The sequence below is a fragment of the Varanus komodoensis genome, unplaced genomic scaffold, assembly GCF_004798865.1.
Source record: "Varanus komodoensis strain SLA01 unplaced genomic scaffold, ASM479886v1 scaffold2, whole genome shotgun sequence".
Classification (NCBI taxonomy): Eukaryota; Metazoa; Chordata; class Lepidosauria; order Squamata; family Varanidae; genus Varanus; species Varanus komodoensis.
In genome coordinates, this window is record NW_025335568.1 from 21,462,948 (window position 1) to 21,488,845 (window position 25,898).

General features: G+C 43.0%; 2 protein-coding genes across 8 annotated transcripts in view; both read left to right on the plus strand.

Annotated features, from left to right (window-relative positions):
* GSTCD (glutathione S-transferase C-terminal domain containing) overlaps positions 1–13,136 on the plus strand; it is a 57,346-nt gene extending 44,210 nt beyond the window's left edge. For 4 of the 5 annotated variants that reach the window (XM_044428370.1, XM_044428371.1, XM_044428373.1 and 1 more), the window contains 2 exons: positions 1,684–1,753; positions 12,691–13,136. In XM_044428370.1, the coding sequence (XP_044284305.1) occupies positions 1,684–1,753; positions 12,691–12,827 (207 nt within the window). In that variant the 3' untranslated portion in view covers positions 12,828–13,136. The remainder of the gene's footprint in view (positions 1–1,683; positions 1,754–12,690) is intronic. The other variant, XM_044428374.1, reaches the window with a different exon arrangement.
* Positions 13,137–25,226: 12,090 nt separating this feature from the next.
* NPNT (nephronectin) overlaps positions 25,227–25,898 on the plus strand; it is a 73,074-nt gene continuing 72,402 nt past the window's right edge. Inside the window, exon 1 of one of the 3 annotated variants that reach the window (XM_044428626.1) lies at positions 25,227–25,503. In XM_044428626.1, the coding sequence (XP_044284561.1) occupies positions 25,433–25,503 (71 nt within the window). In that variant the 5' untranslated portion in view covers positions 25,227–25,432. The remainder of the gene's footprint in view (positions 25,504–25,898) is intronic. The other 2 variants (XM_044428624.1, XM_044428625.1) reach the window with 2 other exon arrangements.

Here is a 25,898-nt window from a genome sequence, read left to right on the forward strand (position 1 = left end):
AAGAAAATCATAAATAAGCTTCTGCGAAACATAATGGGGCTCTTGGGATCACTGTATAGCTTTAATGAGAGGAGCTGTGCACACAGCACGAACTTTCTCTATTTTTCTGAACATCAGCTCTCAGGTTAAATGTTTGTTTGCAAAAGGTGCTATTTTTTAATGGTGGAACTGGATGAAAGCCCCAGTGGCTGTGTATAATGTCATATGCGTGTCTAAAGAGGCTCTCTGTATGACTTTTCTGAATAAATGTTGATCCTTACAGCCCCTCAGAAGGTAGCTGTCCCAAAGACAGAATTAGTCTTAGCTCTGCATGGTAGAGGAATCCTTCTAGGATTCTCTACATACTTAACTAAATGTAAAAAGTTGTTCATGATTAATAAAGTAATATATTAAGCTTCTGTATTGCCCAGTAGGCAGACACCTCTAGGCAGTTTACAGCAACACAGATTAGGATACATGTGGGCACTTCCAACTTTCAGGAGTAGTCAACCTGGTGCCATCCAGATGTTTTGGGCTACAGCCTCCACCAACATGAGCAATAGTCAGAAATTATTAGAGTGATAATTCAAAGCCTCTGGAAGGTGTTGAGGTACCACTGCATTCCCTTAATTTAATTAGCTTATAGTACTAATTTAAAGCGCGTGCGCGCGCGCGCACACACACACACACAGAGCAATTGTAACTTCAATCAGCACAGATTGAAGCAGTGGTACAGAATAAAATGCAGTATTAAAAATGAAGTTTAAAAGTTAAACCGTTAAAATGCTGGGCAAATAAAGAATTCTTCACCTGGTGCTGAAAAGAATGCCAATCCCTCCTCATTTGTTGTTGTTAACCATTGAAAGGCAAGAATAGAATAAGCAAAAGGGAGGGTACCCTTATCACTGGGCTCCCAGAAGTCTGATGGAGCTGATGACATCACTTCCATTTTCAGAAATTTTGGAGCGACTGTTGAGATCTGCATTAAGATTGTATCTTCCAATGTCTTAAGCAGATTTTCAAAGGCTCTGCATCATTTTAAAGAGGAGTAGACTGTAATAAATTTCAGCTCCTTTGGAAAACTCCGGAGGAGGACAGCTCAAGGAGATAATGGAATCAGAAAAGAATCTTCTTGGCTGACTTCACCACCCCTGCATGTCTTAGTGGCACAAATAGTATGTGATATGACTTGTCCCAAGTAATCTTATAGTTGCAAACTAGTTGTTTCTGCAACTGCTTCGGAGACTGCAAATCTCTAGAAAATCATGGACATGATCTCCAGAGAGAGGGAATGTTTAGGAACAATAATGTCAGTTGCCCTTATTGAGCTCTATGAACTCTGAGTCTTCCAACTCATGTGCCCATGGATAAAAACCAGAAAGGAACAGTGAAAGCACATTGATCTGAACCAGAAGCACAGAACAAGAGTCCACATAGTAAGTGCCAGTCACTGCAGGCCACAAGAGACCAAACGGGACACAGACTAGTTTGCACCAGCAGCCTTTTTATTGGTTGCATAAATGAATGTAAGGCATCCAGAATCTGTTGCAAATGATCTTTCATGGCAAAATAAGAAACTTTATTCAATTGTTAGGTACTTCAGATATACATAGTTCCCTGGGTACTGCTACTGAAACAGTTATTTTGCAGGAATGTAATGGAAGACGCCTGTGATATCTGTGCTTGGATTTTTTGTCATTCTAGGAGCACATGGTTCTCTGCAGATTTGCTGATCAGACAGCTGTCCAGCTTCCTCCTGAACGCAGGAAAATAGGTATGCTCTTCTGTAGCAGCTGTTGTATAGATTAGATGGACTATACTGGGTGATGGCTTTGCTTGCTAAATATGGGCAGTTCTGGCATGTTTGTCAACAAGCAATTGAAGTGCAGATTCTTCTTCGTGGCCTCTGTGCATCACACATATGGGTTCTGTGCCTGCACAGTGCCTTTGGCCGGAAGATTAACAGCTAACGGTTTGGCGGGAAACTCCACTCCCCCTCCCCCCTAGTAGTATATAAGGAGCGGAGTGTCCGCCATTTTCCAGTCTTTGCGACCGCCGTTCGTTGTGCCTCGTGCCGCTTCGCTCTCGTTTAGATCTTACCTCGTGCTCTCTTGTTTGAACCACTTTTTTCTCTTGTTCATTCCAAGTTAGTATTCCCTCCTCACCTTTATATATTATTCCTGTTATTCTCTCCAGTTTTTTGTCGTCTTCTTCCTATAAAACAAAACAAAACAAAAATATTATCTATTCCCTCTTTGCTATCTTCTTTCCTTCTTTTTCGCAATAGCTCAACGGGCGGCATTCCACAAGTGTGGAGAGTGTTGCTCTAAAATGCCTGCTGCAGACCCGCACGACCTGTGCCTCCTTTGGTTAGGGGAAGGTCACAGGACGGACAAGTGTGTCCATTGCCTGGCCTTTTTGAAACAAGCCAGGAAGAATAGGGAGAACTGTTTACGGAAGCTCCTGTGGGACAAGGCCCTCCTACAGTCTGATTGGCTGGTGGCTAAGCCCGCTGCAATTTCGGCCCCACCAGACCACCGTCCAGCCTCTACTGAACCGCCGCAATGCCCGGCCCCTTCCTCTACTGCTCTGCCCTCACGCCCTTCGGGTGAGAGTGCTTCCGCCATGGGAGAGCAGTCTGTTTCTCCACCCAAGAAACAGAAGGAAAAGAGAAAGCACAGTGCGCCTGAGAATCCGCCTGTGCACAAAAGGGCCAAGAAGGATAGGGCCGAGAAACCAGCCGAGAAACCAGCCAAGAAACCGAAGAAACCCGAGCATTCCAAACATCGATGTTCGGGTTCGGCGGCCTCTTAGGTTCCGATGATGGCCCCGGTACCGACACCCTTGGGTCCGACCATCCAAGCGGCGATGAGAGTCACGCCTCCGGTGTCCCCGCGCCGTATGGATCTGGAGTTACATAAAGATCCACCTCTCGGTTCGATCTCTGATGGCGAGATCGAAGACTCTCCACTGAGGGCTCGATCCCCAACTCCTATTGTTGTGTCCCACGGTTTTGCAGATGAGACCAGAGACCAGTTGGTATTTTAAGATGAGTTTATTACCTGCGCAGGGACCACACTCCTAGTAAGGGTGCGGTGGCCTGGCAGAAGAACAATGGTGGTTTTATACCTTTACAATCAACTTACAGTCAAGTGAGCGAACAATAGAAAATTACAAAGTCACGTAGGCAGCGGTCTATCAAGTTGAGCAAGCGAGATACAGAAGCGGAACGGTTTAGCGGTTAGTCTGTTTTCTTAAGTTTTACGCCTTTGACAAGCTTTGCCCATTACGCCTTTGACAAGCTTTGCCCATTTTCTGAGAGAATGCCCCATTTGACAAGCTAATAAACATCCTGTTATGCTAATCCTGTTATGCTAATCTAGTGCCAGGAAGGTCGAGCCTAACACCTATGCCATCTGTTGGGCTCGACCCTGGTGCCGGACTGTCCCCACCGAGAGAGCGGAGGAGCCAATCATCAGAACCCCACTCTGATGACTGGTACCATGCAAGATACGTGTCTGCATCGAAATGGTCCGACTATCCACCCGTCGGATACTACCCGGCTCCTAGAGCTCGATCTCCCAACGCCTGAGCGTCGGGACTGACCTCATCCTTCGGCCTCGAGGAGCGCCGAGTGTGTACCGCCTCGGGAAGGCGAGGGATCCCAGTCACTGGGTGGTTCCTCCTCCAGTGATCCGCCTCCATATTGGGTACATTCCAGTGAGTTGGAAGTCGATTCTACTTCTCCCAACGCAGCCATCACTTCACAGGGTCCGGCATCACCGGAAGAACTGCACATCACGTTTGTCGAGCTGATGTCCAGGCTTGTGAAGTCGTTGGAGATTGAAGTGAGCCAACTACCAGGGCCTAGTACTGACCATTTCTATGACGTCGTACGGAGAGAGCAACTGACTTTGATTGCATTGCCGCTCATCACGACCTTCAGACAAGCGATGACCCAACCATGGGACCTCCCAGCGCAGCCTCAACCAACCTCCAAAAAATATGAGGCGATGTACAGGATCCGAGAATGTGACATTCTAATCCTCCTCCGCCACCCCAAACCAAATTCAATGGTGGTGGAATCGTCTCAAGGTTGGGAGGCGCGGGTCACACAGCGCCCTGAGACAAAGAGGGACGGAAAATTGATTCCCTTGCACGCCGGGTCTAGGCGGCTTCAGGACTGGGCCTCAGAATATCGAATTACGAAGTGACCCTGGCACGCTATCAATATTTCATAATGCAGTGTTTAGGTAACATCATCGCTGCCCTGCCTGATAACCAAGGTGATTTGGCAAGGGTCTTCGTCAAAGAAGCGATGCAAGTCGCCATACAACAGTTATCCACAGCCAGGCACCATGTGGATACAGATTCAAGGACTCCCGTCGGCGCCATCTCTCTCCGGAGGCACGCATGGTTGCTTAACTGCAACTTTCCGGAAGAGATGAAGTGGAAAATTGAGGAAATGCCCTTTGATGGATCCAGCCTATTCAACACCCGAACTGATCATAAGTTGAAGAGGATTCAAGAATGACGGCCCAGCTCATGGAACTACAGCCGCCTGTTCGACGTAAGTGGTCATGGAACCGGCCTCAGTATAGGCAACAATAGCCATCCCGCCAACAGCCACAACATCGCCAGCAACGCTGCAAGCAACCATCTCAGCGTTTCCAGCAAGGCCGCCGCCGCCGCTTTGATGGAGATAGACGCCAGCGCTGATAGGGCGAGCAAACCCTTCTTCTCCTCCCAACTACCCCCTCTCATCTGGGGACTGGCTGAAAAGCCGACTCCCCATTTGGGAGTCCATTACATCTGATGGGTGGGTGTTATCCATCATCCAGCATGGATATAGAATTGAATTCGACGTTGTTCCATCATCGAGTCCTATCCGGTTTACACCGATCTCGTCAGTTCTGTTGGACGAGATTCACCAACTCCTTGCTAAAGGAGCTGTTCGTCGCTTATCGTTATCGGAAGGACTCCACGGATTCTATTCCAGATATTTCACGGTCCCAAAATGAGATGCAGGTCTTGGACCTATATTGGACTTAAGAGCTTTCAGTAGATTCATAACACCAAAAAAGTTTCGGATGACCACGCTTCAAAATATCCTGCCGTTGCTGGGGAGAGGGGATTGGTTCGCATCGCTGGATTTGAAGGATGCCTATTTTCATATTTCGATACATCCACGTTATAGGCGTTTCCTTCGTTTTGTGATAGCCTCTGTAATCTATGAATTCACAGTGTTGCTGTTTGAATTAGCCACTGCACCAAGAGTTTTCACAAAGTGTATGGCTCCTGTTTGCGCCTACCTTCGACTACGTGGAATTTGGATATACCTGTACCTCGATGATTGGCTGTTGGTTTCCGGGACTAGAGAAGAACTTACTTCCGCTGTTAATATCACTTGTGACCTATTGCAAGACCTTGGACTCTGCATTAATCACCAGAAATCTTCTCTTCTCCCTACATAGATGATCAACTTTATCGGAGCTTGGCTGGATTCTACGGTGATGAGAGCCTTCCTTCCCCGAGACAGACAACATGCTATCGCCTGACACATCTATCGAATTCGACGAGACGGAACTGTTCCTGCCCGATCTGTTCAAAGACTGTTGGGGCATATGGCAGCATCCATCGCCGTAGTCTTGTATGCCAAACTGCGGCTACGTCCTCTCCAGTTATTCTTCAACGGGATATTCCGGCCACAAAGGGATCCACCTACGAAGCGGATTCAACTCCCATCCTCCGTTCTACAGTCCCTCCTATGGTGGACAGAATCAGACAATTTAAGTGTCGGAATCCCATTTCGACCCCGGTACCCTACAGTGACTCTCGGTACCAACGCATCCCTTCTGGGATGGGAAGCCATTTGCTCCGATCTACGCACCCAGGGGGTTTGGAGTTACCGGGATTCCAGGAACCACATCACCTTCCTAGAACTTCTTGCCGTATTCAAAGCACTGCAGTCATTCGAGGACGTGCTTCTTCATCAAGTTGTCCAAGTAACTTGGATAACATAGCCACAGTTTTTTATTTAAACAAACAAGGGGGAACACGGTACCCGAAACTAGCCTGCCTGTTGATGCGAATCTGGGAGTGGTGCATACCGAGGGACATCACTCTTATAGCAGTGCATCTCACGGGTGCGGACAATGTAGAAGCAGATCTTTTGAGCAGACATATGTCATGGTCACACGAATGGGAACTGGACCGTCAGATCTGTGACAGACTGTTTCGCCTCTGGGATCCCCCAGACATAGACTTGTTTGCACCCAACACAACAGGGTGTGCGTGAACTAATGCTCCAGAGTGGGAATCGGACAGGGGTCGTCTGGGGACGCCTTCATGATTCCATGGAGTGACATGACTTTTTACGCTTTCCCACCGATTCCCCTCATCGTGACAGCAGTAGCAAAGATTATTCATGAAGGGGCCACGGGACTACTGATAACCCCTTGGTGGCCATGCCAGCCATGGTTCTCGACTCTTCATATTTCTTGGAAAGAATTTCTTCAACTTCCTCTTGTCCCTTATCTCATTACTCAGCGACAGGGCACGATCCGACACCCAGACCTGCCGTCGCTGAAATTAACCGCCTGGTGAATTCTACACCTATAAGTGCCAGACTGGTATCGACGCCACCTGCAGTCCCTCCTACCTCTGCCTCATTAGATTTAGTGAATCTGTCATCGGCCTCACAAGCCTTACGTCCAGATCTGCAATATATTCTCGACTCTGCATTAAGACCATCCACTCGAAAGTCGTACGTGGCAAAGTGGCGCAGATTCTCTAGTTTTGCTGAATCTCACTCGTTTCCAGTGCCATCCACGTCTGTAGAGCAGATCCTTCAATTCCTCTTTGAACTACACCAGTCTGGACTTAAACCTTCTTCCATAAAAGTATCATACGCGGCGATCGCTTATTACCGCGGAACTGTGCAAGGTTTTTCCATCTTCTTTCAACCATTGAGTAAAAGATTTTTGAAAGGACTTTGTAACCTCCATCCAGCAATCAGGCCATTTATGCCCACTTGGAGCCTCTCAGTGGTTTAACAAGCGTTGGCACGGCCTCCTTTTGAACCCATGGCAACAATTGATCTACGCCTTGTCTCCTGGAAGACTGCTCTCCTTGTAGCAGTTACTTCAGCTCATAGGTCTTGTGAACTCTGTGCCCTTAGGGTAGACCCTCCTTTTTTGAATTTTCATAAGGAAAAGGTAGCTTTATGACTGGACCCGTCTTTTCTCCCTAAGGTAGCTACTTCATTCCACATGGATCAGGAGATTGTTTTGCCAGCATTTTTTCTGGTTCCTTCGAATCCGATAGAGAGGTCCTTGCATATGCTGGATGTTCGTTGTTGTCTAGCCTTTTATGGATCCAGGACTGAGTCTGTTCGGCACTCTAACAGGCTTTTTGTTAAATACTCAGAACAAAACCGGGTTTTTCCTGTTTCTTCCCAGCGGCTTTCTAAATGGATAGTTAACACAATTACTCTGTCTTACCAGTTGGCTAAATTGGACTTACCGTCTACTCCAAGAGGTCACTCCACTAGGGCTGTTGCTGCTTCCTCAGCCTTTGCATTGGGGGTCCCGATTGAAGATATCTGCAGAGCTGCCACTTGGGCTACTCCATGTATTTTTGTCAGACATTATAGACTTGATGTTCGTGCCAGACGGGATTGCTCTTTTGGCAGAGCCGTGCTTTCTTCTATTCTTCGTTGATGACACCTCCCTCCTTCAGTTCAGGTAAGCTTGTTATTCTACCCATATGTGTGATGCACAGAGGCCAGGAAGAAGAAGAGCAGGTTGCTTACCTGTAACTGATGTTCTTCGAGTGGCCATCTGTGCAGTCACACAACCCACCCACCAGCCCCGCTTGGTGTCATGGGTGGTCCGACCTTTTTTCTCTTCGATACTGGACTATTTTCTCCATTTGTCGTACCACTGAGAGTTTTTCTTTCTTTGGCTTTAGTTTAGTTCTTAAAACTTTGTGTTCGAGAGTGAACGTCCGGTCTGGAAAATGTCTGGTCAAAGACTGGAAAATGGCGGACACTCCTCTCCTTATATACTGCTAGAGGGGAGGGGGAGTGGAGTTTCCTGCCAAACCTTGCAATCTTCCGGCCAAAGGCACCGTGCAGGCACAGAACCCATATGTGTGACTGCACAGATGGCCACTCGAAGAACATCAGTTACAGGTAAGCAACCTGCTCTTTCTTAGAATACAGAGTAGACAAATTCAGAGATATAGTGAAATAGCTTTCTTTGTTGATGCTCGGTTTAAATTTGAGGTTGAATGTATTATACTGTTCTTTCTTCACCTGTCATTTACATCCCAGCAAAGGAGATGGGGGAATCTGAGAAACTTGCTAATATCCTTTCTGATGCCTTTTAAGCTAAAAGCATGATCTGTGAGATGGAGGATTCTCTGTTCAAATCTCCCATCAGCCATGAAATAATTAGAAGGCCTTAGGCACATCCCTAGTGTAGCAACTTCCATCTTGGAAGTCTAGATTTGGTTAAAGGGCAAGAGAGAAATAATCATCAAAATTGAAATAAAGTAAACATAGAACTAAAAAGTTTTTGTGATATGGGCTTTGTGAACTTTTCCTGTGCTGTCAGAAGTGCTGCCCTATTTTCAGGATCAATCACTCCCTTCCCCCCAGTGAAAAAGAGGTAAAAATACTTGAAATGTACTGTACCCCTTACCTTACTACCTGCTGGTGATCTGAGAATTATTAGCATCCACACTGCCTGCTAACTTGGCACCTTTTTGTTTCCCAACAAGTGTTTCAGTGCCTCTTCACTAAGCCTGCCCCAAACCTCCTTTTTATGCCAAGCAAGTATATGTCTGAATAATCTGCCTTATCTATAAATTCTGAGTCAGAGTTATTTTTCTACTTATTTTCAGCAAAAATACTATCCCATTTCCCTTCCAATGGAGACACTTTCAGCCAGCTTGTGAAGTATAAAAAAGCAAAAGCAAAGGACAGTGTAACCTAACAAGTAAATCCAGTAATTCAGTAAAAGTACGTCTCAACACTATAATATTTAAAAGAATCATGAGAGCTAGAACTGGCGAAGAATAACTGGCGAAGATGCAAAGCCTTGCTTTTTTACAAGAGTTATTCAAATGCTGGCACTACATTAGGGAGCTTCATATATGAGGCTCTGCCAGGGAGAAAGCTCTGTCATTTGCTACGCTGGAGGTCTTGAAGGACAGGCAGATTCAGATGTGGGGAGCCAGTCCTTCAAGTAGCTTGATTCCAATATGTTTAGTGCTTTGCAAGTAATAACCAGCACCTTGAATTGCACTCAGAAATTAACTGGATAGAATAACACCTGATACATTGAGTCACAAGACCACAACATTTGACATGGATCATGCTTTTGGCAGCAGCATTCTATACCAGTTGCAGTTCCTGGGTGGTTTTCAAGGGCAGCTCCACAGAAAGTGTGTTTATAGTAGTGCAATTGAGATATAACTGATGTGTGTATGCCCATGACCAGTGTTATCATGCCACGAAGGGGCACAGATGGCACACCATTCAAAACTGAACACAAGTGTTCCTGGCTCTAGCTGCCATGTGGACATCCTATCATAAACTTTAGTCCAGGAGTACTCTGAAACACCCTACAGACCATGTCATTCAAGGAGAACACAGTCAGACGTTCTTTCCCTGGACTGGTAGGCGTCATTACCAGTAACACCTCTGCCTTGTCTGGATTTAATTTCAGTTTGTTTGTTCTCGTTCAACACACCATTAACACCAGACACCAGATCAGAACCTCTGCAGCACGATGGCACGGTGATATAAAACTGTGCTTATCAGCATGCCGGTGATAACTTGTTCCATGCTTCTGGACAGTCTTTCCCATAATGATGCTAAAAGCATTGTGTAGCTGATACGTAAACATATTGTTTATATCCTGCCAGTATTCAGGACTATGTTTATATGTTAAACAATTAGCAACAAGCAGGTGCACTTCTAGTCCCATGTTTTGTCACCCTTATATAGTGTGAAAAGGGAACTTGCCCGCTTGCCCCCTTTTTAATGGAGAACTGATGCTTAAGCTACATATTGTCTGTAGAACATATTGAAAATGGAATCCTGAATACATTGTCATGTCTGTTTCTTGTGATATACAAAGTAACTCTCACTGCCCAAGCTAATTCTAGGTGTATAACTTCCTAGGGAGCTTCACCTTGTGCAAGGTCTGTTTTCTTTTCAGAAAAATGAAAACACGTGAAAAATGTTACTTAAATTGCATGGGTACTTAAGGCTTTAAATGCATGTCCTTCAAGAAGACTGACTGTATTTAACTCCTCTATTGGTTTACTATGGTTTTAATGGATTTGTATGAGTTATTTTAAGCCTTTTTGTGAAACCCCTTCAATGAAAAGGAGAAGTGTTCAAACAATATAAGATTTGAGATAAATAGGAGATAGTTACTGTGGTTAAGAGTGCAATAGGAAATACTGGGAACTTAAGATAATTTTACCTTTTTAATGTCTATAAATCTGGCAGAACTTTAAAGATAACCCCGTATCTGGAAAGGAAGATGTGCTGTCAGGGTCACAGCTGCAGGTTCAAGAGGTGTCCCTCCACTAAGTGGGAGTGGGGATATTTTTCAGTACTTTGGTAATATGAAAAGGAAATGTATCACTTAATGAAGGGTGGGGTGGCTGGAGATAAATGAACATCTAAGTGTTGATTCAGCATTTCAGATAAATTGGATGCTGCAGCGCCTTTCCCCTTCAAGTAGATAGAATAAAAATTTGCAAACCACACAAATCCCCCTATCGCTGACTGGCATTTTTTGTGGTTGTTCTTGCTTCTCCTGAGTATATACTTGACATGAGGCTTATCCACTCCATTAAAATAATCTTTTTGCATTTTAGTCATCTTTCTTCACCTTTTAGACTTGCTAATGGGTATGTGGTTTGTGGATTAAGTTTTGTTTTCTGATGACTAGGCTGAAGGTCAGATCAGCTTAGTACTAACCACATGTTCTCTTCAAGGTAAAATTAGATACTGATATGCCATAAAAGGCTGCAATACCCACCCTACCTGGGAGTAAGGCAGAGATCATAGTGCGCTACTTCTGGGTAAATCTGAATAAGATTTGGCTATGGGAACATTCACTACCATCATCCTTTTCTATTTTTATTACATTTCCAACAAAAATATTTTAAAGCAAATCAGTTCAACAAAACTGATTCCTGTCATTCTCTTATTTGTATTTCCAAGTATGTCACCTACTACCCAAGTGTCTCAAGGCGGCATATAAAACATTAGAAAACAACATAGTAGTGCCTGTGTATATGGATACATGGTTGCCACATGTAACAGCCTTGTTACTAATGAACAAATCAGGGATTGGAGGCAGGGTTTTCAATTAAATTTTATTAGTGAAACTGAGGTGGGTTTTTGCGCCTTCGCGGTGCACCATGCAAAGAGAGTGCCTGCTGCCCCTGGGCAGTGGGAGCCCCGCTGCACACCTCATCTGCCAAGGCTTGAAAGGTGGCTATTAATGCTCTTGAATGTTTAAATTATGTAAGTTTTTGTATGCACATTAGCACAAAAAATAAATCCTGGGTAGCTCCTAGCAGCCGTTCCAGGGTACACCATGCATACTTGAAAGGGGGGCTAGTAGCTGCCCAAATGGGGGGATTCAGGAAGCCAGCTATCAAGCTGGCATTCTCAGTCTCTGAAAATAGGAACACTGGCCTTTTGAAAGTTATAAGAATGCCCTTAATTAAGAAGTTTTCCTGCAAGAGAGAGGATACTTGATATGCATCCTGATTTGCGTTAGCTCCCTATTGATTTAATTCACGTTAAAGTTTATAAACAACTTTACCTTTCAAAATAGGGATAAAAATGACATAAAACCAAGTTTAATTTTGAAAAATACAATAAAAGAAAACAACTTCTTGGCTTGATTTAGGTTACTGTTGATTATGTAACAAATCTTAACCCAGCATAGCAAAAGGAGCACCTTTCTGGTGTGACCTCTCTTACACATTAAGATCTGCTGCATGACACCCCTTAAATTGAAGAACTTTGTGCCTGAGCTGACATAATGTGGCAATTATTTACTTGTTGGAAACTATGTTTTTCTGTTCATCACACACAAAGCAGCTTAGAGAAATCGATGGCTTAAACAATGGCTGAAAAATATATATTTGATAAAAATAACAACATACAGTTAATATTGTAAAGGAAACAGCAGCAGGGTTAATGTTAGGAAAACATTATCATAAATAAACACAAGAGCTCTCGTTAGTATTATCTACTATGACTGGCAGCAACTTTGTCCTATCCAGAGTTTTTTTTATTCTAACCAGATTTCATCCCTGATGTTCCAGGGATGAAACGTTAGATGACTGCCTGCAATCTACCAGTGAGTCCCTACATAGGCGGCATTTGTCCACTGAACAAATGTGCATTAACTCTTAATCTGTGTCTTTTGGTCCAAGTCCTTCTGTTCTTAATGTTATAAAGAATACTTTCCATGGTATTAGAAATAAGCAGATTGGGAAATTATTAAATGTTGTATTAATAAAACTACAAGCAAATAGGACTTGAAAGACAAAATTATTTATTGGTGCCATTATTGTTATGATTGCTATGTGAAAATGACTATTTGGCTTTATAGCATTAGAATAATTAAAGAATACTTTACAAATTGTGTGCTTGTTCTTATGCTTTAGGTAAGCATTGTATGGGGCTGGTGGATTTGGATCGGGCGTGGAACGTGGAAAGATGGAACTATTCTGTCCAAGTGATAACCATGGAACCTGAAACATGTTCTCCAAAGAACAACATGATCGTGGGTGTCCCAGTTTAGTTCAAAGGTTTTGCTGATCAATTCGAACTAATAATCAGTCCTTCTGATCAAAAGCCAGTGACATTTGGAGATTAAAACTACGGCTGGAAAACAGACACTGCACATCTTGAATCCATTCTCTCCAGAAAAAGGAAGTGGAGAGGAAAGGGCTTGGCAGTGGAGCTGCCTGCAAAGCTTCCTAAATCCTGTTTGAAATGTATGATTAAATGACAGCTGGTTCTCAGAACAGGAATATCCCAGACTGTTCATCCCTTCACCCCCCTCCACCCCAGTAATAGCAACCAATAAAGTTTTTTTTTTTAAAGCTTATTGCTTGGAAAGGTGATTTCCTTCTTTAAGAAGAAGAGTGTTGCATACTGGAAAAAGCATTTGTAAATGTTTTTGGGCTCGCAGAGTTTGACAAAATGAACATAGGTATCCAGCTACAGAACCATCTGAGTTCACGTTTTAAAATTCTGATCATATGCTTATTGTGCAAATATGTATCTTTATACAAACAGAGTTTTATTAAAATGGTCTTGCGGAATGCTAAGGCATGTGTTTCCACTTTGCTCAAAAAAGTACATTTATAATCTTTTTCTTAGGAAACCATGTAATACGTAGTTTGGGCCACGCTACATATTAAATGTAAGTTCATGTATTTATCCTGAACACTTTTTCTTCTGGGAAAAGAGAATTCGGGAGACATTATTTCAATGGTCCTCAGCTTCCTCAAGTACTTTTTCCCCTTTAGTAATTAAGATCCATGTCTACCCTTGCAAACATGCATGTGGAACTTGAGTTGAAGGTGAGAACTGACTTGGAAGCTGCAGCTGCAACAGAAAAAAATTCTGACAAGCCATTTCTTTACTCTAAATTGCTCTTTTCTATGGTTGATTTTCCTAGTTAAAATTGGTATTTGGATTTTAATAAAGTCCTCAACTGTATCATCAGCCATGTAGGCTGTTTTTTGGATTGTGAAGGATTGTAAGCAGATATATGAAACCCTCCAAATTATTGCATCTATACCAATTTTTAGCATGAAGTGTGAATTACAATTCATTTATCAGAACCAGGCAGTTATCTTTGAAATGTTTCAAATATTGTTTCCCTTTGGGCAAATGCAGTGTATTATTTCCCCAGAAGCTAAGTAAGTAGAGCAAACTCAAGAATGTATAAATTATTTCACCTTTTTACAATCTCAAGTCCACCATATACATAACAGGACAATAACATTTAAGATTTCAATTGATTTTTTTATTTGTATTATTTCTTACTTCCAAATAAAAGTAATCTATCTACTTTAATCTAAAAGTAGTCTAAAATATTTAGGCACTTTCATAAGTGTTTGAGAATAAATGATGAGATGCCTCAGTTCTATTTTACTTTGTGTTTTAGCATGGCCACTTCTAAGAAAGAATCTTGTATTACTGATGATGAACCAGCATCAATATTCATAGATTCTGTCATAACAATCTAGATAGGACTATGTATGCCCTCAAGAAGTTTTATTCTTAGGTTTTATTCTTGGGGGGAGACTAACACATTAATTCCTGTACTAGTCTGGTAGCTTGTTCATTAACTGGTGCTTTAACTTTCATATCTGCAATAGAACTGCAAGAAGGAATGCATAAGAAGTAACGGAGAGTCCTTTGTCCGAGAGTGGATACAGCCGGTAGGAGCTTCTCGTCTACCTGACAGACGCTCTAGGTTCAATCTTGTTCCCACTCCACAATTTCCCACCTTGCCCATAATGTTAGAAAACAACTGAGCAGTGTTTTCTCAGTTGGACAGTGAACATGATGTGTGTAGTACAGTGATGTGGAAGAGATACAGCATGAAAGGTGAGGCTCAACTGATGCAATGTGTATGTGTGTTGCCCACCACAGAAGTGCAGTCCCATGAGCCTGTCCATGGGCAAATGTGTAACCTTCAGGGTCAAAATGGTTTCCTTCCCCTGGTCCAGAGCTACTATCCAAATAGTCATGACCCACTTAAGAGACTGGAAGCTGAAATACAAGTAATCACCAAAATGTATTGAGATTAGCATGACCACTGTTTCTGCATGATCTTGATGCAGACACACGTTAGCTTCTGCATTGTGTGTGTGTGTGTCTGTGTGTATGTGTATCTCAGAACCTTCTGAAGGTAAAAAGGAGTAGAAACATCCCTCCTGTGAGAGGAGATATCTCAGTTGATTACACATCCTTTCTGCTTGTATCATTATTGCTGGAGTGGCTATTCAGAGAAGTTTCTTCAGGTTCAACTGACTTTAGGATTTGTTTGGAAGCATTATCCTTGGTCTGATGTATATTAAGTTTTCATTTTCTTTGCCTACCATTTTTGTCTACCTAACTTGAATGAACCAAGAGAAAGATGAACAAGTGAACCATAGATCAAATAATTCAGATCCTTCCCTGGGAACAACAATGATAAATTTGAAGTTTTCATACTTTGGGCACATATCAGAAGGCAAGACTCCCTGGAACCAGCAATAATGCCAGGAAAAGTCAAAGGCAGGCAAGGAAGAAGATCATTTAGGAGATGGTTTGGTTCCATAAAGAAAGCCACAGTCTCATTTACATGAGCTGAGCAGGCTGTGAAGGACAGGACATTTTGGACAGCATTGATTCATACAGTCACCATTAATCAGTGATGACTTGATGGCTTGTAACAACAATAACAACCTTGAATGATGCAATGTGCCTCCTTCAACAGCTGCTATGGTTGTGCAGGAAAGTTCTTTATATGTGAAATACCCAACTGTTGCCTTTTGTATTTGGGTGAAGAAAGTGTCAAAAACACCTAGGTACCTTATATTAAATTTACTGAAGAAACCTATACAAACAACAATTTGTGTATTTCATTCTGCATCTTATAAAAGTTATCATTTTGCATTTAGTCCTCCAATAGTCAGGGATTAAGAATGCACAGAAGATGATGCTTGTTGCAACATTTCAAGTTGCTATTTCTTCCATGTTTCTGTTATGTGAGCTGTATTTTATATCTGTAGTTTTCAAACTTAATGCTCATTTAAGTTAGGTAGCAATATATAAATGCATTAATGATGATGCTTAAATTTAGCAAAAATGCCAAGTAGTAACTCATGATTCTATACAACCAGTTAATTACAAAATAAATGTTAAAAATCAAATTATCTAGTAGATTTCCCACATCAAAGAATACACAATTGGTTCACCCCTTGGGCAGCACTATTTCTGGGCTAGAGGTTCTATTTGTATTTTTTGCTTTGCTTCTAATTAATTACCCAGCCTGACTTTTTCTGAGTAATTTTTCATACAAACATTTGGGAGCATTATGAAATGCAAAGCAGAAAGTGTTCTTTCAATACTAGATTTCAAATGAACAACCTGAAACTTTGCTTCAGTGAAAAATGTTACTTTCTAGAAAATTTGCAATCAGTGTGTGGATTTTTGTGCAGCATGACCCCTGTTATAATTGCAGATGGTGACATTGCTTCTGCAGTTATTGGAGTGGGTAAGAATGAGCTACTAGACAGCTGCCTGGCAGAAATGGAAAAAAAACCCACACCAGTTGGTTGAAGAAAACTACCTACCTAAAAGTAGGTAGTCAAGTTTAATTTTGCAAAAAGAAAAAAGATTTTTTTAGCCCATTGCATTAGCTACAATGCTACCTGAGTGGGTTGCAAATGTATACAATTAATAAAATCATATAAAAAACCATAGTCACTAAAATCACTATATTAGACACTTAATCATAAAACAAAACCACACCAATGTCATCTCTTAACAAAACCCACGATTACATAAAAGTTGTAACAACAGTCTTTATTAAAATATGCAACTATTAAAACCAATCAATTAAAATACTGGCAAAATAAAAAAGGTCTTTGTCTGAATACAAAGAGAATAAAGAATACAAAAAGAGTGCCAGGTGACCTCTCTCATTCCAAAGTTGGGGTGCCACTCCCAAAAAGGCTGTTCTTGGGAGTCTCTTTAATGCACTTTATATCCACCTAGAATCTTTAGATGAATATGCTTAAAACCTCAGTAAACACGTGGCGCCTTGTAACATACTATTGATAATATGGACTAAACATGAAGGGATTCTATGAATATCCGATTTTTAAGGGACAAACTTTTAGAAGATAGCCATAGATCATCAGAGAGGTTGTGTTGCAGATTTTCTAGTTTGTGGAGGCATAGATGCTTTATACTGCTGGAGAAGCCATTTGGGCTAAACACTGGAGTACAGAAATGAAAAAATAAATATTAATAAAACCCAATGTGTGTCACTCCAGTGGGGATGATTTCTTAGAAGAGATTGCTCAAAATCTTAGTTAAAATGTGGCTTTTGTAGCCAACCTTTAATTATTTGGATCTACCTGGAATTTCTTTGTAAATGTTACTTTAGCCCTTTCTCATTTTCTGGTACAAGGACAACAACAACATCATTGATTTCACATTTGAGTTCAGTTCACAGACTATTTTCTCAGACTCCCTTCTGAAAACGACAGTTAAGGGACAAGTATCTGCCTGTGTCCCCTGCAGTGAAAACTGGCACAAATAATTCATTCTGTGTCTCTCTAATCTCCACATCATTTTTTAGTATGCCTTGAACTCTATTGTCATCCCAATGGTCCAGTCACCTCTTCAACTAATTTCCTGTTTCTGATATATAGAGATTGTAGCCTTAATTTGATCAGTAGATCAATTAACTGCAATTTTAATTACTTATTTAATGGAACCCATATTTATCAGTTAAAGCAATTAAAGGTGCATTTTTATATCTAGAGAATGTTTTGAATGTGTGCCTGTAATAGAAAATAAAGAATGATCCAAGGTAGTTCTAAGAGTCAGTGGCAACCTGTTTATTATGCATTATTTCATAATTATTTCAACAGTTTAAAGAGGTGCCTACACTGAAGTTTTGATAATATTCTGATTTACATATTTCTTATTACTTTTATGAATCAGTCTTTGAAAAGTTAAATTTTTAAATTAGTTAAACAGATTTTCAGTAAGGTGATAATATGGTTTAATATCAAGAACATTTTGTTTCTAGATATTATATACAAAGGGAACTAATATTTGCACTACACTGTTGGTGAGAACATGTATGGAAATTCATAGACTCAAATGGGGCGTCCTCTTGGCATCTTTCTTTTGACCTCCTAGGGCTAGGCAAGAGGCATGAAGATTAGTGCTGCAAGCAGTGTTGAACTACTGAAGGGGTTTACCCTCAGCCACTCATTTAGAACCTGACTGCAATCCTATACGCATCTGAGATATACTTACCTGGAAATAAGTTTCAGTGAGACTTCGTTCTGAATAGACAAGCATCAGATTGCATCGTCAGCCTTGAACCTGGTATTTAAAACTAATGCCTGATCTGAATATTGTTGCTGTTGGGGACCTTCAGACCACAATCCTTAGGGCAGGAAAACAATGCTGGTTCCATCTCTAGAAAAGGGAATAACAACATGTTTCTGCCAGATAATTCAAATTCTTGATTATCTCTCCCCACTGTTTTCTGCCCAAGTTGTGTTAGTCCCACCTGAGTCCTTCACGTACTTCTCTGGCCTTCTCCTTGAACTGCACAGTCATGCAATTTCCTGATAAAGATTGGAATTTAACCAGTGTAGTGGTTAAGATCATGGAACTAGGGCTCAGGTTCTGGGTGCTAATCCCCATTCAGCCATGGAGCTCACTGGGTGGCTTTGGTTCAGCCACAGACTCTCAGCCCAACTTGCCTCACAGGCTTGTTGTTACAGGGATTAATTGGAGAGGAAGAAGAGAAATATGTAAGCCACCTTGAATGGAAAAATCAGGATCTAAATATAATAAATAAATAGAATTATGGGGACAACATCCCTGGAAATAATATTACATGGTCGTGTAACTAGGGAATATTCTGGGCTTCACAGGGGGGAAAGAGCCATGCTGAGGGACAGAGAAATAAAGCTGGAGCTGCAGAATTGCGACAGTTTCAGGGAGTATCCCAGCCACCTTTCCTCTTGCTGGCTCTGTATCGAGACAGCCAAAAATGGCCACCTAGAGAATACCCAGGGTGTGAAGCATGGTGGCAGCAATAGAGATTACTTAGTATTAAATTTAGCATCTATTAAGGTTTAGCATCTAAGAGGCCAAGGCGATGGCACACTAAGTTTACCAAAACAACAAAACACACAATGCTGATTGTGTAGAAATTGCAAATGAACTTTGTAAAAAGTATTATTATTTTTAACTACAACAGAGCTCAAATTTAGTTATAAGCATACCAAGTTAGACCTACCAGCTGATGAATTATGTTTTTGGTGATACAGTGGTACCTTGGCTCATGAACGTCGTGGGTCACGAACACGTTGGGTCACAAACGCCTTGAGTCACAAACAAAAATTTCATGAAAATTTTGACTTGGGTCACAAACTCTGCTTTGGGTGGCGACCAAGATCGCAGCTATCTCCCCCCCCCACCCCTCCCCCCGAATGGGGAGATGGCCAGGATCGCAGTTGCATTCATGTAGGGAACACATGCGTGATTGTGGCTGTGCTGTGCTGTGCCCGTCTTTCCTGCAGGGGCGCACCCGTGATCACCAGTGATCGTGCTGGTTGGGGGAGGAAGATGGCCGAGATTGTGCCCGTCTTTCCTGCAGGAGCACGCCCATGCCAGGGTTTCTTTGAGAAGCACCTCCCCAACATAAATGTAACGAACAGAGTGTTGAATCTGATGAACGATAACGTGGTCTCTCATTTCCAGAGGGTTATGCAGCGCAGGAAAAAACAAGTGACATCAAACGGATTTTTCACCAAAATTTACCCTGCGGCTAAGAGACAAAGAGAGGAAACCCCTGAAGGAGATCTCCCTGATGTCCTTATGGAGGGGGACTCTCCCTCCAAACAATAACCCCCACACCTAGGTTAGTGTTCTCCACTGTACTGTACTTTGTTACTTTGTTGTTCTTTGTTACTTTGTTTCAAAATTTTCTGATTAAAAAATAGTTACAGAACAGATTAACCTTATTTACATTGAATCTTATGGGGAAATATGACTTGGGTCACAACCAATTTGGGTCACAACCAGAGTTGTGGAACGGATTAAGTTTGTGAGCCAAGGTACCACTGTATTACTGTTTTTGAGTCTCAGCAGAGGAGTTACAATCATTTACATGTGTCCTTTTATATTAATATGTGCGCTGCAGGAACTTCTAAAGTACATTTTGCCTATAACTACACTTTGCATGTAATATGGGATGGCTTGAAACTGATTGTGGAACATTAAAACTGGTGGGTTGCAATAGGCAGGTTGTTATGAGAGGATACTTAAGAACGGGGTAGCTCAGCCTCTTCTAATCTGGGTGCCTTTCAAGTGTCTTGGACTAAAACTCACATTATCCCTAGCTGTTGTCCAACATATCTGGACACCAGATATGGTTAGTTAAGGCAGGTATAGCACATAAGTGTTAAAAGGAAGATCTGAGTTTCCAGATTAAGAAGTAGAAACATAACTTGAACTTGCTACTCTATAACTATCCAAAATGTTACAAAATGAAATTTGGTGCAACAGTGAAAGCATACAAGATATTACAGCACTTCTACAGCTGTATTCCATTCGTCTGGTATAAGCAACAAATACAGGTGCGTATTGGATTACAAAGCTTTCTAATATACAGAGATGAATTAGATAAAAGAAATTGATCTGGGCCTAACCAGCAACCTTTTTCCTTTAAAAACATATGATCAAGGCCAACAGTTACATAGCGGAAAGCGGCAGTGGGATGGAGAGGGGTGACATTGGAGTGTGGCATCCACTATATAGTTAGGAACCCTGAATGCTGTCAACGCACTCACAGCTCGCACATACTCCAAGGAGAATTGAGCGAGGGGAGCAGATGGCTAGCAAAATGGCTCTGATAATCTTGTGCGCACTGGTAATGACATTTCACAAGTGACAAGTCTGGAGAACAAGCAGGGAGCAGCTGTGAGCAGCATGGCTGCACAGAATCAGGCCTGAGAGCCCATTGGAAGTCCTTCAATAGATTAGACATGGGAGAATAGCTTGCAGATAGGTCACAGCCTACCCAAACTGTGCAAGAGCGAGTTGACATTGGAATGTTAAGTGGCAGACTGGCTGCTGGAAGCACCTGATGTGCCTACAACCCAGACAAGACTTTCTGTGCAAGAAATCACCTTGCTGTACCTCACAGTGCTTTTTCCATATTTCATGCTTCACTGGCTTTATTTGTAAGTATTGTCGTTTGGTGAGTGAACAAGCCAAGTGTTAATGTCACTGCTGAATATGATAATTTTGTCTGCTACAATGCCTTCAATGCCTTTCCTTCCAAGAATACATGACCCTGCTCTTTTCTGCCTGAATTCATTTCTCTCCATAGCTATTTTAATGGTTGGGGAATTCCATCTGGAATCGGAGATACCCAGCATCTTATCTAAAAGATGTGTTTTATTAGTCATCTGGTGCTGTGCATTATGTAGAGAGTCAGTGCAGGACTGGGATTCAGGCGATCTGGGTTCCAGTCCCCATTCAGTCATGCATCCAATTGGGTGACTTTGAGCCAGTCACTGTTGGGAGAAAATTCCCACCAATTCAGGTGAAGAAGAATTAGCAGTTGAGTTCTTTAAAAAGAAAAGATAAAAATCTAATAAATAAGTAAATTTAACAGCTATAGTATGGAAGCTATACAATCTCTGAGATGTCCTGAATATTCCTGGTCAAACCAGATATGTTTCAATTAATACAATGTATAATTTCAGAACCTCTCTCTTTGTCTGACCTTCCCTGAATTTGTTTCCCATAATGCATCAACAACTGGAGTTCATGTTTAAATGATTACATGCTTTCTGAACCCATTCAGCTTGTAATTTCATCTGTTCAACTGTGTACTTTATGGTTTATTTTTTTAGTTATGATACTAGAGTTCCAGCTGGGGTCATGGTTTGGGGTGTGTTAGCAAAGCATTCCATGGATATATTTTCAAATTGGTAAGTGGCTTTCAAAGCATCCGTCTCTTTTTTCCTCTACAAAAAGGTCAAACCACTTTTAATGTTTTATTTTTAGCTCCTAAGTTTCAATCTAGCCTAATGTTTAGTGGCACAAATATGTGTTACGAAGACTGATGAGGCAACCCCACCAAATTAACTATGTTATGTGGCAGACCCACAACTGAGTCTCCTAACTCCTTTTTCGAAAATGCACTCTTGGGTGAAAAGCCAATGATTTGGATGAGTGCCCCACATTCATAAACAGTTATTAGCTACAGGAATTACACAAGTATTAAAGACTGCCTTGCTAAACAAGACAGATGCATGTAGTTCATGCTCTATTTTCACTAATACTGAAGTTCACAATAAAGCCCGACAATGATAACCATCTTTGGTGGTCATCCCCAGCATCTGGTGATGAGAAATATACTACCTCTAAACATAGTACTGGCTATTTACTGCATCCATCCTAACTTAGTCTGCATGAGAACAATATGAGCAGGGTGGCATAGCCTTTTTATATCTACAATGGTCCATGTGATGTCCATTCAAAAACAGTCTACACAGCTATACATAAGCAGGCTGAACTAGACTTTATTAGGATGAAGATCTCTGGGAGTAGCTAAGACTTATTTTATTTATGTATGTATTCATTTAAAGCTTTTATATCCTGCCTTTCACAATGACTTCTTGTGATTGCACAGATATTTCTGACATGCTTGTATCCAAGTCCACAGAAAGACAGGTGTGAGCAGTCAGGCATTTTTAGTTCCAGCTCTAAACAGGTTGGAATAACCTTTTCTAAAACACACAGCCATTAATGGAATATGGGAAGCTTGAACTGTGTGGTCATCGTGCCTCATGTGACATCTGTGACATCATACATTTGCCACTAGAACTGCTGTACCCATGTACTGCTATACCCACTGCTGTACCCAGGAAAATGGCAGAATAACCAAACACAGGTATAACAGCTTTCAGGGTTGTGGGAAATTATGCCTGGGCTTTCTCCGTGACCAGACATCTGCAAGGTACTTTGTGCATACATGCATATGTTTCCTGCAATCAAGCAAATGGTTGTGCTTGATTGGAGCCAGACGCATGTTTTTTGGTGACAAGTTACTTGCCATTTGCTTTTCAAATATCCCTGCATTCATTCTCCTTCCCGTGCTGTTCTAAATACCATGCTAGATGGAATACTCTGACATTTTGTATGTCACATAATTCCTCCAAACATCTCTTGCAACACTGCAATATGGACTTTTAGAAACCCTTTATCTTCATAAAAGAGGACAGTTGTACAACATTAAGTGGATCAAATGTTTGGGATTCAAAGATTTGCCTAGATTCATTAAATGACTTTGTACAAATGACTTTTTGGCTTTCTTTCTTCTCACTGGCTGACAAAGCACAGTACTTACGAAACTCCTCTATGTCCATCCAGTTTCAGCTGACTTCATGTTAACTTCATGTTGAGTAGACAAGTTTTGCAATCATGGAGACACTGAGTTAGATCGAAAGGCTCCCTTCTTTCAATGGAAAGAACACTCCACTCCGCCAATGGGAGATTTACATCCAATGCAAAGAGCAGCTTTCCAGGAGCAATTTTCAGAAGGTCACAGCTGGAAGAGGAAAGGATTAAATGTCCCCTTCCCACCTGTTGTGATAAAGCAATTAACAGTCCACACCATCCCTGCCAGTCCACAAGAAGATGCTATCTGTAGTTTCAAATTTATTTATGCTAATTGCAGAGACATGTTTAAAGTTATGTCTAGTTTAGCCCTGGAAGAATCTTATTCATTACTGATTGCAATAACAAGGGGTTCAAAGGTGTGGAAATGCTTGACAAGATATTCACTACACAGGGCACCGAAGCAATTAAGATTTTGTCCTTCTGGTAATGCCTCTCCTGTATTCAGTCAATCCAACAACAGTAAGAACAAGAACAACAACACTATGTTGTAGAATTGTAAAAGTGGTTTTGTTGCTTCTGTTGTTTACTATAGTTTATTTTTCTCTTTTGTTCCCTATGTTGAGAATTGTTGTAGCAAAAGGCAGTTTGCATGAGCTCCTTATTTCAGGGCAAGAGATAGAATTGGAAAATTAGGGGGTTGGCTTTCTCGTATCAAAAGCAGCAGCAAAACAGTCAACAGAGATGTTAATGCCTTCTTTCTCCAGAGACTGGAGATGTTTCCAGATTGTTTTTTATTGCTGCATTGCCCAGACTCATTCATGGCATTATGGACATGTGTGCAGAAGATGCTGCCTTCCTTGCAGAACCCCCTGTGATTTCTCACTGTTTCTCTCACCTTAAAGAAGAAAAGACAGAAGTGTTGCACAATGCTTTGAATTAGTCAGCCCCTCTTCTGGAACCTCATCAACTCATTATTGCTGTTCCCCTGTATATATTCAGCACAGTCACAACTGTATGACTTGCTTCTGGCCCCACAGTTCACACGCATGTGCACACACACATGCTTACAGAGGGGGGTTGTGTTTGTCTTCAACGGTAGACACAGCTTGGCAGCAGCCCAGGACTCACACCCAGTAATAGCTGATGAAGCATCTTTATCTAAAGAAGGGGGCTCTGGCTTCTGACTCAATAGGCTTGTAGCCCTGCAGCATTTACCTGGGAGTCGGCCCTATTGAACTCAGTGGGATACGTGTAGGCTTACACCGCATTTCTCAGGCAGATGCAACGTGTGTGCGTGTGCACACGCATGAATGCAGAATGAGTCAGGATGCCCTCTTGAAGCACTCCAACCAGATCTAATATGCCTTTTTGTTCCTGGGCAAGGCGCTCAGCTGACACATCTGGGACAGTCGATAGCTTTGTGAACCCTGAAACGAGCACACGCAAACACCCTCCTGGCTTCCTTTGCATTGCAGGTTGGTCAGTTGGCAATGCCAAGGAAGCCTCAACAAACGTCAACCCCTCTGCAATTTCTCTTCCTGAGAATTCGGTAGTTCAGGGCGCATGGAGAATGCTAGGCGCTGCAGACCCTTTTTCTGCCGGTAGGATTGCGCCCTTAACTAAGCGCCACGTAATTTGCTCGGAGACTTGAGGGCGCAATCCGACGCGCGTAAAAACAGAGGGGAAACAACCCGTCGCCTCAGTCAGCATTCCCGGCCAGTCATGAGGAATGTTGGGAGTTGCAGGACCGCCCCGCTCCCCGTCCTAACGCGCGCACGATTGCGCCCGGCACTCGTCGGCGCTTCTTGCGCGCGGCCAAAGGCGGCGTGCCCGCGCGCGCGCGCGCGTGCGGAAGAAGAGCGGGACCGCTCGCGCGCCCCTCCTGGCGACCCGCGGCGTTGCCGCTGCCGAGCAGCGCCAGGAGAGGCGCGCGCGCGGGAGCGAGCGCGGGGCGACCTCCGGTGCTCCTCTTGTTGTTCGCGGACTTTTCGCCTGCTCCCGGGAGCCAGGAGCAGCAACCGGCCGGAGGCCCCCGCGCGCCAGCTGCAGCGCGGCGCTGGGAGCGCGCCTCTGCCGGGGGAAGGGAGCCCAGGCGCTGTCTTCCCCGGCCGCCCCGCATCCCTCCCCAACCTGCCCCCGCCGCAGCCTGAGACGCACCGAGGCTTTTCTTTCTCTCCTTCCTTCCTCCCTCCTTCCTCCCTTCTTCTTCTCTCTCTGTCTCCCTTTCCCAAAATGGATGTATCCTTGAGACTTCTCGTTCTGTCCTGGCTTTACCTGGAGGCGTCTGGGGACTTTGACGGAAGGCAAGTAATGCTTTGGTCAGTGGGCTGGGACAGGCAGGGAAGAAGGACCGCGAGCAAGAGCCGCGAAGCGGGCGCCTCTTCGCCGGGCAACTTGGAGAAGGAGTTCTCCTAAGCCGCGCTTGCCACGGGGCGCGGGGGGCGAGTCACCTGGCCGGGGCACAGTCACCTGCAGAGTTTGGGTCTGCGTCTCCTCCGTTCTGAGCGAAGCGTAGCTCGAGTAAGTCGGGAGCTGGCTGCAGGGCTCGGAACAGTCCTCAGCCGCTGGGGAAAGGGGGAAAGGCAGGTCCGGACCGAGCGTGAGAGGCACGAATCGGGCATTTTGCGTGCGCACACGCACCCTCGAGGGAGCAGGGCAGCGGAGGCACCTGTAATCCTGCAGAGCAGCTGCAGAGGGC